This window comes from Copadichromis virginalis, linkage group LG8 (assembly GCF_057382275.1).
Source record: "Copadichromis virginalis isolate Kocher_CV1m ecotype Utaka linkage group LG8, C_Virginalis_male_GT1.1, whole genome shotgun sequence".
Classification (NCBI taxonomy): domain Eukaryota; kingdom Metazoa; phylum Chordata; class Actinopteri; order Cichliformes; family Cichlidae; genus Copadichromis; species Copadichromis virginalis.
Window position 1 is genome coordinate 25,946,503 of NC_140625.1, and position 13,532 is coordinate 25,960,034.

General features: G+C 35.8%; 2 protein-coding genes across 2 annotated transcripts; one reads left to right on the forward strand and one right to left on the reverse strand.

Annotated features, from left to right (window-relative positions):
* Window positions 1–3,694: 3,694 nt before the first annotated feature.
* Window positions 3,695–11,984, forward strand: cd79b (CD79b molecule, immunoglobulin-associated beta). Its single transcript, XM_085467257.1, has 5 exons — window positions 3,695–3,859; window positions 7,268–7,561; window positions 7,697–7,815; window positions 9,494–9,547; window positions 11,242–11,984. The coding sequence occupies exons 1-5, from the start codon at window positions 3,808–3,810 to the stop codon at window positions 11,329–11,331; spliced, it is 609 nt and encodes a 202-aa protein (XP_085323383.1). The 5' UTR covers window positions 3,695–3,807; the 3' UTR covers window positions 11,332–11,984.
* Window positions 11,985–12,177: 193 nt separating this feature from the next.
* Window positions 12,178–13,275, reverse strand: LOC146703529 (interferon a3-like). Its single transcript, XM_085467258.1, has 5 exons — window positions 13,144–13,275; window positions 12,947–13,030; window positions 12,551–12,700; window positions 12,362–12,457; window positions 12,178–12,276 (listed from the first exon to the last, which is right to left on the reverse strand). Exons 1-5 carry the CDS (start codon window positions 13,273–13,275, stop codon window positions 12,178–12,180), a joined length of 561 nt encoding a protein of 186 aa, XP_085323384.1.
* Between the last annotated feature and the right edge of the window lie 257 nt (window positions 13,276–13,532).

Genomic DNA, 13,532 nt, shown 5'->3' on the forward strand with positions numbered 1-13,532 from the left:
CACAAGACAGTGTCCTCTTTTTGTTTACATTTCTACTGGAGGAAAAGACACATGGGGAGCTTTGCTGGTACAACCTACAATCACCTACAATGTTGCTTGTACATACTTTTTTCTTTTTTTCTTCTGAAATGTACATTTATATCATTTTGTTATTTTAAAACTATGTTGTTAGAATAAAACAGTTATTGTAAAGAAAAGTAGGCTGTGCGATCACTTGTCAGTTACTACTTTGTCTTGTCTGTGAAATTGCATTGATGCACTGTAGCCCTCTGCTGGTGGAGAGGTTGACAGCAACACTAAAAACTGAAGATGGAAAACAACCAAGAGAACATAATGTAGTGACTTTTTACTCTTTAAAAAAGCCACTATAGTCAGACTTTTTAATGAACTATGCTTTACATTAATCTCTATGTCTATGAGTGTCCATCTTTTTGCATAATTATAAGAAATGTAGGTTAATGAGTAAGAAAAAGCACATTAAAAAAGCCTCATCACTAAGGAGCAACACTTCGAGAGCTCTACTTTAACCTCCTCAAAAACAACTTACAACTGTTAAACATGTGCAGTGTGTTTTTTTTGTTTTTTTTTTTACAGTCAAACCATTTTTATTAACAGGGGATTAATTGAGGCCTTAACTTAATAGCAGGTTCTATGTTGAAAAATATGCATTCACTGACTTTTTCAAGCATGAGTGTCAGTAGATTAAAAAGCACCCTGTTTCTGTCATGGAGTGGGACGATGGGATTTTTGATTTATTTGCATTTTATGTCATTTCATTCTGCATCACCCAGCTAGAGATCACCTCTGCAAATGCATGTTTCTAGTGACTGTTTTCTTGCCACCTGGTTTTCAATGCTACTCTTTTTTTGGTTGTTTTTTTCTTCAGGCCCTAATGTCTAGTAAACCAAATTGGTTGAGGTTGGCAACATTTTTTTAACAAGTAGGATTAATCCAGAATTTTTACGTCAAATAATTAGAAAACTGTAAATAGATCTGTCACAATTAAGAGCCAAACACCAAATGACATTTAATTTTGTAGATTTTGTGCTTGCATTTTACTTTTGATTGATTAAATAAATCAGCTTTGCAAACAATTGCAGCCACCATTTTTTATAAAAATGTAAAGGTTCGACATCCTAAACATTGCAAATCTTTTTGGAAATATTTCTTTTCTTTTAGGAGAGGTACAGCATTTCTAGTTATTACATATTTCTTGAAAGAAGCTTTTTATCTCTTCCTTACAGACTGTGATAGGTGATAAAAATCCACACTGTACGCAAAAATCGAGGACTCTGCTGTGCGGAGTTTATCAGCTTTAAAAATTAGGGAAATGAGATCAGCTTGACTGACCTGAAAACTTCACTCTTGACTGCAGCTTTATGTTGCATAACAAGATTGAGAGTCCACAGCAAAGCTAAAAGCTCTTTGGGGGATGTACCGAGCCACATAATGGCATTGTATGTTGTGTTCGTACAATTCTCATTCTCAAATATATTTATTATTTATAGGTTTATATTTTTCTTAGTTTGTTTATTTATTTTACTGTATATTCCATTTTTTATTTTCAGTTCACTTTAGTTTCAGTTAGTTTCCAGAGCTGATTTGGTCGTTTCAGTTTAGTTTTTTATTAGTTTCAGTCTTAGTTTTAGTTTTATACCATTATAACATGGGTGGCATTCAGAAGTTTAGAACATTTATTGCTATGCACATCATTTTAATATCATTTAGCCAAGCACTCATTTAGCCAAGCACTCCCAAAACACGCCTGTGTTAAAGCTTCCTGATGCTTGTCGGGTTGACAAATTTGTGTGTAGTAAGAAGGACTAAAATGAACAAAGACTGAGATGATCAGGTGTTTTGAGCTGAGTTTAATTCAACAGTACCTTTATTTTTTTGTTCTTTTTCATAAGTTCATAACTTATAAAAGAGTAAACAATCCTCCAACTCTTACCCATTAGTTGAGCTTGTGTGACTCGAGGCACAGAGAGGGGACTGGCATGGCCTTTATTGGCAGAAGACTAAAGAAGTTTGTGTGTCTTTGCAATTCAATCCCCCCAAAACAACAACATTGTGTTTTTTAAAATCTCCATCTAGTTTTAAGAACCACCACTGCATGTATTAGTGCAACTAACCAAACCATCCTGTAACAAATGACAGTCACACAGACGGTTTTCTGTCTAACACCACTGGGTATTTATGCCCAAAAGGAGGCTTTGGTTTACAATTAGACTTTAGGCTAACTAAAGTCTAAAAAAGCCTGCTATTTTCACTTGAACTCACAAAATTTGGCAAGTTAGATGTGAGTCAACGTTCATTCATAATTAAAAATTCAGACATTAGACAAACTACTTATAAAATACCTGATTTTTGCAAGACAGACAGCAGAAACAGATTAAACATGAGGAGAATGCTATAATACTACAAGCCTGGTTAGAATGATGAGCATATAAAAGTTCCCTGTAATCGGTTAAATATAAATGATTACAGGTAGTTAGTTACTGATACCTGATAGTCATTTCTTCACACTTTTCTGCTATACAAAACTATGAACTACTATCTTATGGCAGCTATTTCAAATAAATGTAATGAAGGCTAAATGAGCATATCATAGCTACCATGCTTTTGTAATGTGTCACTAATTTCTCTGGTCATATATACTTTTATTTCTCTGGTGCTAATTTATTATACAAAATAACTACCAAAAGGCAATGATAGCTACTTTAATAGCCATTATTTCCCTTTCGGACAAATTTGGATTTGTCACTTGATTTGTCACCTCTTGCCACTGATTTTCAGAGCATTTCTGAGGAAGCTTTGGCAAATTGTGTATATATGGATCAACTTAAGGGCCAGGTTTATCTCTCAGGCCCTGTTTCAGGTAATTGGTAGGGTTTTTTTCTGTTATTTTTCATACATAACTTTCAGTTACTGCTAATTTACCACAGATATATATTGCTATATATCGCCACTTCTTCTTCTGTCCTTCACTTTTCCAGTTACCTCATTTCTTTAAGGATACACTGCACACCATGCCAAAATATGCTAGCTTTCTGGTAAAAGCTCTCTATAAATTGGGGTTTTCGTTCTGAAGAGACCATTTAAAATTGGTTCTTTGCCAATTTGCTTGTGAACTAGTTCATCAATTTCAATAGGTGCCATTTTTATGCTGGAATGATTCATAGTTGAGTGTTGAGTGGTTTAAAAACTGTAGAAACTTTAGTCCAAGCCTGGAGAATTGTTGCTAAAGACCACTGCTAAAGACATATTTGACTCATTGGAAACAAAACAAACAAACAAATAAAAAGGGTTGAAAAGTCTCAATGACTTTTGCAGAGTATAGTATCTTCTTTTGCATACTGTGTCTTGTAAATGGTCTTTTTAAAAAGGAATTACATGTTTAAAAACGATCTGCTTTGGTTTCTTGACCATAAAAGCTTTCTATAGAAATCTAAGTTATCTAAAACCATCATCTTGGCATCAATATTGAAACTATGATATTATATTGGCTGTAGTATCACTAATCATAACCTTAATGTTTAGCTTAATAATGCTGTTTCATCTGTCCCTAAAAATGGAACATTTAATCACACGGGTTACCGACAGTAAAAGTGTGGGCTGTTATTTTGGTTCAACGATAGAGCCCTCTTCCTCTTATTTGCCTGCCTGCATGGTGACAGAAGACAGACTGCACACCCACTGATGCAGACACTTCATCTTCGTTCACAACACTTTTAGACCTGCAGAGAAACTCAGATACAGCCGTGGAGTCAGCATCTGAAGCGTATTTCTCTTCTTTTTGAGGACATCATGCGCTGGATGTTAGCTGGATGGTGGGGGCTTGTTTTAATCAGTCTGTCAGGTAAATGGAAACTTTTGGAATATAATCAACACGATTTTGTGACTGAAAAATGAAACCAATACAGGAAAAATACCAGTTTGAGTGCTACATATATTAACTCACAGTGCCAGTACACCAAAATAATTCAGTAAAGTACAGTACTGGTAATTTATAACACCTCACGCAGTCTTTTTAATTGTATTTTTTATAACTGTTAAACCACAACTACACTGCGTACTAGTGTTTTGCATGTTATTTTTGACTCTGCAGCACCATTACTTCCTGCCCATCTGGGGAAAAGAGGAAGTTTTCTTCTGAAACAAAGACTATAAGATTATTGTCATGTTGATGAATTGAAGTCCTTTATAATTTTATAGTAAATAAATATCACACCTGCACCTCCAAGTTATTCAGTTCCTAGTTTCCATTGCTTTATTTTACATATAACTTGTAATCTAATTTAAAGAATGAATATAGAAATAGCAAATAAAAGAAAAAAGCATCTGATATTTATGTGTTGTAAACATTAAAAACAAACAAATATGATATCCTCATACATGCATGTATACATGTCTTGGGCCATAAATAAGAATTATTTTCAATGTCAGTGGATGATAAGGCTTTTATTTACATTAATTGATTTATCATTACTCCATAGTATTAGAGAAAATAATGCAATTTATCATTTCATTGGCATTACCATTTCAAAAAGGAAATTCATTATTCACTTTGTTTTCTAAACTTTGTGGATTACTGTAGGTTATCAATTAAACTTTAGCTTATCTGCAATGATTGCTTTTGTAGCAACATTCATAAAATCTTCCTATTTTTGATGCTTGTGGTTTGTGTAATTTATACTGTAGGTTAGATGAAACCTGGAAATCTGGCAACATCTTTTTATTATGTTTTTTAGACTGAATAAACTGAATAATGGAGACAAAGAATAATGTCTCTTACAACAATGGCACTTTTCTCCACCATGTGTACCATTTGGTTCCATCATCATCTTGAAGTTTGTCTCTTTTTATGTAGTAATTTTTCATAATTAGTGTTACAGGGCATTTATCTTTTGTTTCCACATGCATTAGCCTCTTGTATGGAAGCCCGTTTCCGCCACTAAATAAAAACAAAACAGCTAGTATCCATAACTTATTAACTCGAAATTTCGAGAAAAGTAACTCGAAATTTCAAGAAATATAACTCACATTTTTGAGTTACTTTTCTCAAAATTTTGAGTTAGCTCTGCCAATAAAAAATATACGTGAATGAGGTCGCTTTCTTGTTACCCGGAAGCATATGGCGCAGAGGAACGCGCACTCAAAAACGGATCCCAACAAATTGGCGCTTTCGCGAGTACGTTTGCTGATAGTAACACCATGTGATTCAGCTAATAACACAGGGATTTCATCATTTGTGAAGCCAGGCTGAAAACACTCAGCAATCTGTGCATTCACGACTGGATGTAATACCGGTAGCTTAGCTATAGCATTTGTAGCCTAGGGCTTCAGCTTTCGGGTAACATGGAAATGACGTCATTCACGTAGATTACTGATTGGCAGCGCTAACTTGAAATTTCGAGTTGCTTTTCTCAAAATTTTGAGTTAATAAATCGAAATTTCGAGTTATTGTGTCGAAATTTCGAGAAACTAACTTGAAATTTCGAGAAAATAACTCGAAATTTTGAGAAAATAACTCGAAATTTCAAGAAACTAACTTGAAATTTCGAGAAAATAACTCGAAATTTTGAGAAAATAACTCGAAATTTTGAGAAAATAACTCGAAATTTTGAGAAAATAACTCGAAATTTTGAGTTATGGATCCTTTTTTTTTTTAGTGGCGGAAACGGGCTTCCATACTCTTGAGACCTGAGCTCTTGTTTAGTACGCATTTTTAACTTCTCCTAGCTAGCTCCTTCGTGATACAAACTAAGCTTCCTCTTTCAACAGGAAGCCCTTATGATTTCACAGAAAAACATGTCCTCATCTGGGGACAATGGGTTTATTTCACAGGATAAAACAAGAAAGTTAACATTATTTGAAAAAGTACAAAATCTCAGCCCCCCCAGGTGTGGGTTAGGGGTTACCCTGCTGGTGGCTGATGCCCGCAGACGTCAGTGCATTGGTGGTTCTCGGTGTCCGGGGCTGCACTCAGGTATGCACCGACTCAATCTTGGTGGGGCATGGCACCTGTGCCTCAGTTGGGCCCCTTCTGGGGGGGTGGGGGGACCTCGGCCCTCTGGGCCTGGGGCTCGTCCCGCGGCTGGCTGCCAACAGGGCCTGTGGGCATGTCACCGCAGTCTCCTGTAGCTTCTTCACCGTGGCTGCTGGGTGACCCTCAGTCTGGGGCTCTCCTCAGCTCTTTCCAGGAGGATGGCACTGCTGCCCCTCCGGTGGTCCTCCTTGGGCTATCGCGCTCTGGAGGGCCTCTAGATGTTTGGGACCTGGATCTCCTCCATGTCTGCTTCATGCCCTGGGGGACAAGGCTATGGCTCCCCACACCCTCTATCAGATAGTTAAATGGAGAAACCTTTTACATACAAGCGCGCTCACGCAGACAAGTCTGCACACAGGTGTACACATGGGTGCTCATAGACACACTCTATATCTTCCTTTGTTGCTGCCTCAAAGCATACTGTGCATTGACGGTCTTGTGTTCTGCTTGGTAACATTCAACATTTATTATTTACTGTTATTTATAGTTACCAAGGTTGTTGCTGTGGTCTCCCTACTGTGTTGTTCTCTTTTTTTTCTTCCAGCAGGTGAACCAGTGGACTTTTTAAGGTCTTTTCTCACTGTCCTTCTGCCTGTTTTTCTTTCCCCTCTCCTTTTCTTGAACTCTTGTCTTTGTCTTCCCCTTTCCTATCCCCCAGTCATGTCTGTTCTGTTTGTAATAACTTAAAAGTTAAAAATAAATGAAAAAATAATACCAATCAATCTAGTGGGCCAATAATGATCTACTTGATTAAAAAAAAATCTGTTGGGTTTTTGGCCTTCAGACAATAATTCTGATTGCTACAGTGCCGAACGGGACAGGCACAAAAAACCCCAAACAAACAAACAAACAAACAAACAAACAAACAAACAAACAAACAAACAAACAAACAAACAAACAAACAAACAAACAAACAAACAAACAAACAAACAAACAAACAAACAAACAAAAAACTAAGAAACATGATTCATTAGAATGAAATATATATGGTGAAGAAAAGTCTTAATGCAATGTCCCTGTATGAGAACACGGGGTCCCAGGAGGTTACGTACATCACTGTTCTCTGTAAAGCAAGCATCTCATAAGTGGCATACACATTATTTATCCTCAACCACAATGACAAAATCATTTTAATGTATATTTTGTCCATTTGAAATGTGTGATAATTGCTGGTATAACTGTGTCACAGTCTCTTTCAACCTTTCTTTGTCTGCTTAGTTGCTGATAACAAGATACTGCAGATCAAACAGAAACCCCGCTTCTATGGTGTGGCAGTTAAAAGCAGTGTGCCCATTTACTGTTCATCCTCACGACAACATAATTCTACTGTGAAGTGGTTCAAGGCCAACAAGACCGGAGACGAGCAAACACCGCTATCGACATTGATAGATGACAACATTCGTTTCCAAATGGCCTATCTTTACATCAACAACATACAAATGAGGCACAGTGGCGTGTACTACTGCAAGATAAATGAAACACAGGGACCCGGAACCGAAGTAAAAGTTTTCAGTAAGTAGCTGGAACAGCATGTCATCAGCAGATCTTTAAAAATACAGTGAACTTTTACCATATTTTTTATTTTTTAAGTATGTACCAACTCACTCATGAAAATGCGCAGCTGACATACATCTTTTCACTGTGCAGGACCCGTTGTGATGGAAAAGGCACTCTACAGGAGCAATCTGAAGGACGGTCTTATTGTGTTCCAGGGTTTTCTTTTAGCTGTGTTCATTGCTGCTCTGTTGCTACGTAAACAAAAACTGGTAAGGCACACGATGAACAAAACTCGAGGCAAATGTGTGCTCCAAAAAAGGATTTTGTGCAGAACTTGCATAACAAATCTTCAGCAAAAAGCAGGGTTTTTTGGATCAAGAATTTTTTTAAAATATGGTTTATTTCGGGAAAACTTAGAGGTTTTTCTTTAGAAGCAGGGAAATGAAATGACAAGGCTGTGGAGAAAAATATATGCATTTACTATGATTAAACTCACAACAGAAAGGCTTTCTAACTGATCATTTCGCATTGCTTAATGTGTATGCAACGTGGTGCACTGAGTAAAATGCTTTGTATCCCAGTGGCGAAGGCAAAAGCTTTACATTGACTTTTCTGTAAACATACTAACAGTCCAAAGTAAAGCAAAAGAAAGGCAGAAAATCATCTAATTAAGAAGACAGTCGATCAACAGTAGCTCAAATATCATAGCTGCTGCCTGATCATTTTCTAAATTGTATCATATTTATAGAACATGCTTTGTTATCTCATCTTGTGATTTGCTCAATAAAATGCACATATAAATGTTGCTGTTGCAAAACAGAAGCTGGCTTTTTGTCAAGATGCTAGCTTAGTTTTTACTTAAAAAGAAGCTAGCTGTTAAGATTTCTGACATGTTGAAATGACAAGTACCCGATTACTAAGGCGCCAGCCAGATACCAATCAGTGCCAATCTAGGTTAGGCATTCCCACTATACTGTAAATGGCTGCATTTCATCCAGGTGCTCATGAGATAGCTATTGAGCTACACAGCTAAAATAACTATTTACACCTGCTTCATATATGTCTGAAATTAAATTAAAACAATACCTATGTCCTTAAATTTTTCTGAAAAGTAAGCCAGTTTTACCTATACAACACTTTTTCAGAATCTGAATTGCCTGAAATCAAAGTTGTCAATGCCATAAAGTGTCTTAGAATGTTTCGACATCCTTAATACACACACGAATCCATTTTACTTTAAATAAAACCTGTAATAAATCTAAAAAAAGATGATCAGTATTGCCAGAGGGAACATGTGCACCCCAAGATATAACTGTTTTTGAGCTACAGCTCCGTAGGCCTTCATTCATTCTATGTTGTAACCAGCACCTACGAAACTGGAAGTGGAGATAATAGCAGGTTTCAAATAGACGTATTAGATAAGAGGTTCTCTAACATACCAAAAATTACCAAAGGTGTGTTGATATTAATAACTGACAGTGATTTCCACCGATAGTTAAAAAAGAAAATCCATACATTTTATTAAAATAGTTCTTACTCGGTTTAATTCTATATATGAAGTTAAATCTAGTTTTTGAGTTATCACAGTGTTAGCTACAATTATGTTGCCATTTAATAGGTTAATCATTTTCTACAAACATTTATTTAGCTTTTGTCTTTATAACACAGGAAAGCAACTGCAACTGTATTTTTTTTTTTAATATAACCTACAACAAAACTCGCTTTAGTGATTTTCACTACAGTTATTTGAGTTGACCGATGCTTACAACACCTACTTCCACATTACTGCAAAAAGACAAATTTTGAAAAAAAAGAAAACAAAACTTTAAATATCATTTTAATTTATTTTATTGTGTGTTATGTGCGATGTGTCTCTAAATAAGATGGTACCCGCTCTTTAACTGCATTCATTCTCCCCACCCACACCCCCATTTCCTTTTTTAACAGTGGGAACGAAGGGACAGCGAATACGAGGAGCCGGAAACAGATCACATCTATGAGGTTTGTCAGCTCTTTGTTTTACAATAAAAAGTGAAAAAAAGAAAGACACTGGCTTTCTTTAAGAAAAAAAATATTACAGTGATGCTTCACTGTGTGGTCTCATTTGTGTAAACATGTCACAGTGAATACACACCACAGCTGTGTGACTTTACATAAAAATGCAGGCGCACAATAGACAGCGAAAAAACAGGAATCGCAATCTCCGTGCACCACTGCGCTCCTAACCACAAATTTACCGTCAGGTTTATTGTTGAATGTATGAATACACATCCTATATTTGAGTTAATAAATAAAGTACATCTAGCTGGCTGAATTTGTATTTCATTTGTTTATTGCATTAATAATAAAACATTTGAAGGATTTTTATAGATCTTGTTGCTGCTGTTCTCTTGCACAACAAACAGAACTGTTTGTAAATCAATTATACCAAAAGTGTAGATAGTAGTCTTACTGTGATTGCTTGACTTTTCATATAGTGAAGAGTCATTTAAAGCAACATAGCAAAAACATAGTCATAAATTATAATCTTACTAAGGCTCCAGAATAGTGTACATAAGTGTAAGTTAATAAATAATAATAATAACAATAGCAAGATCAACTTCAATTATCGTACTCAATGCATGAGTCTTTGTGTTTTTTCTTGAGACTTTTTCATCATCAGTGTGAGTTTTCCCCTGAAAATCCTTTTAAAAAAAGTAAATATATTTTACACAAAAATTGCCAAAAAAAGAGAAAGAAAATAACATAAAATGCTGGATGCAGCATATGTGATACAAATTAAAGCTCATATATGCAAAATAATATTTAAGGTCCATTTAAAAAAAGGTTATTTCATTATTTCATATTTCAGGCTTTACAGGGTTAAGTGGGAGAAATGATAACTTTTATTTTGAGCATGCACGTCTCATGTAAATCAGTCAAACCCACAAATTAACCAAATGAACATGGCTGTAATTCAGAATTTCTAAGTTTTACTAATATCAACACTTTGAGTCACCCTTTTAGGAACTACTAGGAAGGTAAGACTGCACCTGTTTTAAAAGTCAGTGAGCTCACTTTTTCTTGCAGTCCTGTGACTCATACATCACTTAGTTACAATATATTTTATTAAGATTTGAACAACCCTGAATATGTACACTGCACTATAGGACTGTCAGTCGCAATGGCTAAACCTAATAACCTAAACACTGCCAAACTAAGGATTTGAAGTTAAATATGAACAACTATTGGTACAAATTATTAAGTAAAACTAATAAAAAATAAAAGAACACCCAATTACACTTCTTAGTATGCAGACAGCAATTACAGATACATTAATAATATAATTAAGTAAAATTCAAAAATAAATACAAACGAAGTAAAATCCATGAACTCAAATGAAGTAAGGATGTTGGGCTGAGCTCCAATTTGCATTATGAATGAAGAACAGTAGCGTTTGAGGTTCATGCAAACATTGTTATGTTTTGTTACTTTTTCAGTTAATGTCATTCTGCAGTGACATTAAGCAGGAGCCCATTTTTAACTCTGAGTCATGTCTGAAACACCAACTATGCAAATAAAAACTGTAGCTGCCAGTATGCCCAGACATATACAGTAACTATGTAATGGATTTTCAGAATTTTTTTAATCAATCTAGACACATGTATAAGTAAAACAAATTAAGTTAGTAAAACTGACTTATTTCCGTCTTTTAGGGCTTGGCAATCGAGACATGTGGTGGAGGTCTGTATGAGGAACTCTCCGTGTATGCTCAGGCTGAGGGAGCTGAGGCCCCGTGGGAGTGAGACTCACACAAGTACTTTTCACCTGCTAAAGCCTCTGAATGAGGACAGACTATATGTTCTTAATTGCAAGTTGTAAAGTAAGTCCTTAAATAGTTTACTGAGAATGGAGACGTGCATTTTTCTCACAACACAATACATGGTTTGTTTGTAGATGTGCAGCAGCATGCTTGCCCCCCCCCCCCCCCTTTTTTTAATGTGATGTTTAGTAACACTGTTTTGAATTAATCTGTTGTCATAAAGTGTAAATAAGCCCTTCTGCAATTTAGACCCAAAAGCTGATATTTCAGCGGATCTTTTTGGTGCTTCTGGTGATGTTTATTTAAACTGTATTGTGTATCAGTTGGTCCTATAAATGTCCAGTCTATCAGTCTCACAGGCTCTGGGTTGTACCCCTGCTCTTGATCAGTGTGAGCTGGGACAGAATTCACGCCCCTTATGACTCCTAACAAAATAAGTCTTAAGTAAGTAGATGGATAATGTCATACTGACTGTGCTAACATGAAATTTTGAAGCCTGAGGGTGGTGCAAAAACAAAGACTAACTTGTGTCAAAGAACAAAAACAACATCTACTTGTTTTTTTATTTTTCAGTTGTTTGTTAAGATTAAGTGTATACATATGTATTTGGTTTGTTTGACATGAATAAAAACAATAAATACATCTTTCTTTGCTGAAGAAATTAATTTTTTTCCATAACTAAGGAAAACATTTTTCTTTTTTTAAAATCACCAACATGTTTGATTAAAAAGACAATGGTAAATAGAAATACTGTAAATTAATAAGTAAATAGATAAATAAATAAAAAGAAGCAAATAAATTAACACATCCTTCCTGTAACAGACATATTTTAGTTGGCAGTGTGCAGAGATGAAACCAGCTGTTCTGCTCTCATGAGATGGGCTTTGGTTTCCTTCCTGATCACCTCCCAGGCGTCAGCACTGTGACCCTACAGACACAACAATATTATCATTAGTAAAATATTCCAGAGGTGTTTAATAAAAGAATTGGTTAAAAAATAAATAAAGACCTACCTTTTTCTTTAGGATATCATCTGAAAGTCTTTTGAAATACATTTTTGTCTTGAAATACAGCTGTGAGTTCTTCTTCTTGTGACTGTGGCTCCCAATCTAAATCAGGAAAAATAGTCATTTAAATATATGTTTTAGCAGTATAATTGATCTCAGTTATCTCAATAGTGGTGTTACTGAAAGTGAACTTACACAGGTGTGAAGCTCTTCAGCCTGTTTGTTGACAATATTGAGCAAGTTCCTCACTGTGCTGTCCTCCCATGATGCAGAGCTGTGATCCTCCTCAAACAGGGCAGCCACCTCCTCCAGAACCTGAACTGTGAAAGCCAGTTTATCCTCAGCCTGGAAGAAGAAGAAGAATCATAGGTTTTTGTAATTCAAAAAACTTGAAAAATAAGAACAAATATCAGAACACTCAGACCTGGGTTTGCATAATAGGAACTTAAAGTTATGACGGTTATGAATTTTAGTTTTTGATTGTATGTCATACCCATGGTAAAATTTGAAAACCTTTACATTATTTTACTTTAAGGAGAAATTAGTCTGGGATTTTATGCGATACAATGAGAAAAGCTGAGGTTGACTTACTGATGCTTTTGATGCCTGGTGGTACAGATGATTAGGGAAGGCCACGGTGTCCTCCACCTCAGTGGTGTTAGTTGAGTTGTTACCCTGGATCACACACAGAACCAGACTTAGAGTTGAAGTGCAGACACTAAGTCTGAATAATTTAATTTAATAAAAATTTGACAAAATTTTAAGCCTATTAAAAGAAACACACTCACCATGGTTTCAAGTAGATTCAGAGTCTCTTCGTTGTGCTGTTTGAATTTATGATCCATCCATTTGCAGCTCAGCGAGGAGCCTGCAGTGAACAGACCAAGAAACAGGCAAGCAAAGAGAATCCTGCTGATCATTTTTTAAGGATGACAATTGTCGTTGTATGAAGCAGACTCAGATATCTCCTGTTCTGATGGAGCTGACATGCCCAGCAGCACTTATAGCAGAGCACACCTGTTTCATTTTCCATATTCACCTCTGTGGCTTTCACCTCAACAAAGGTGGGTTCTGATGTCACACATTTCAGACTTGGTTTCTATGGGAGCAAAAAAATCCCACATTAATTTTTTTTGTCCGGTTCAGCTGTTGTATAAAGCAGAATAATGGTCTGCTT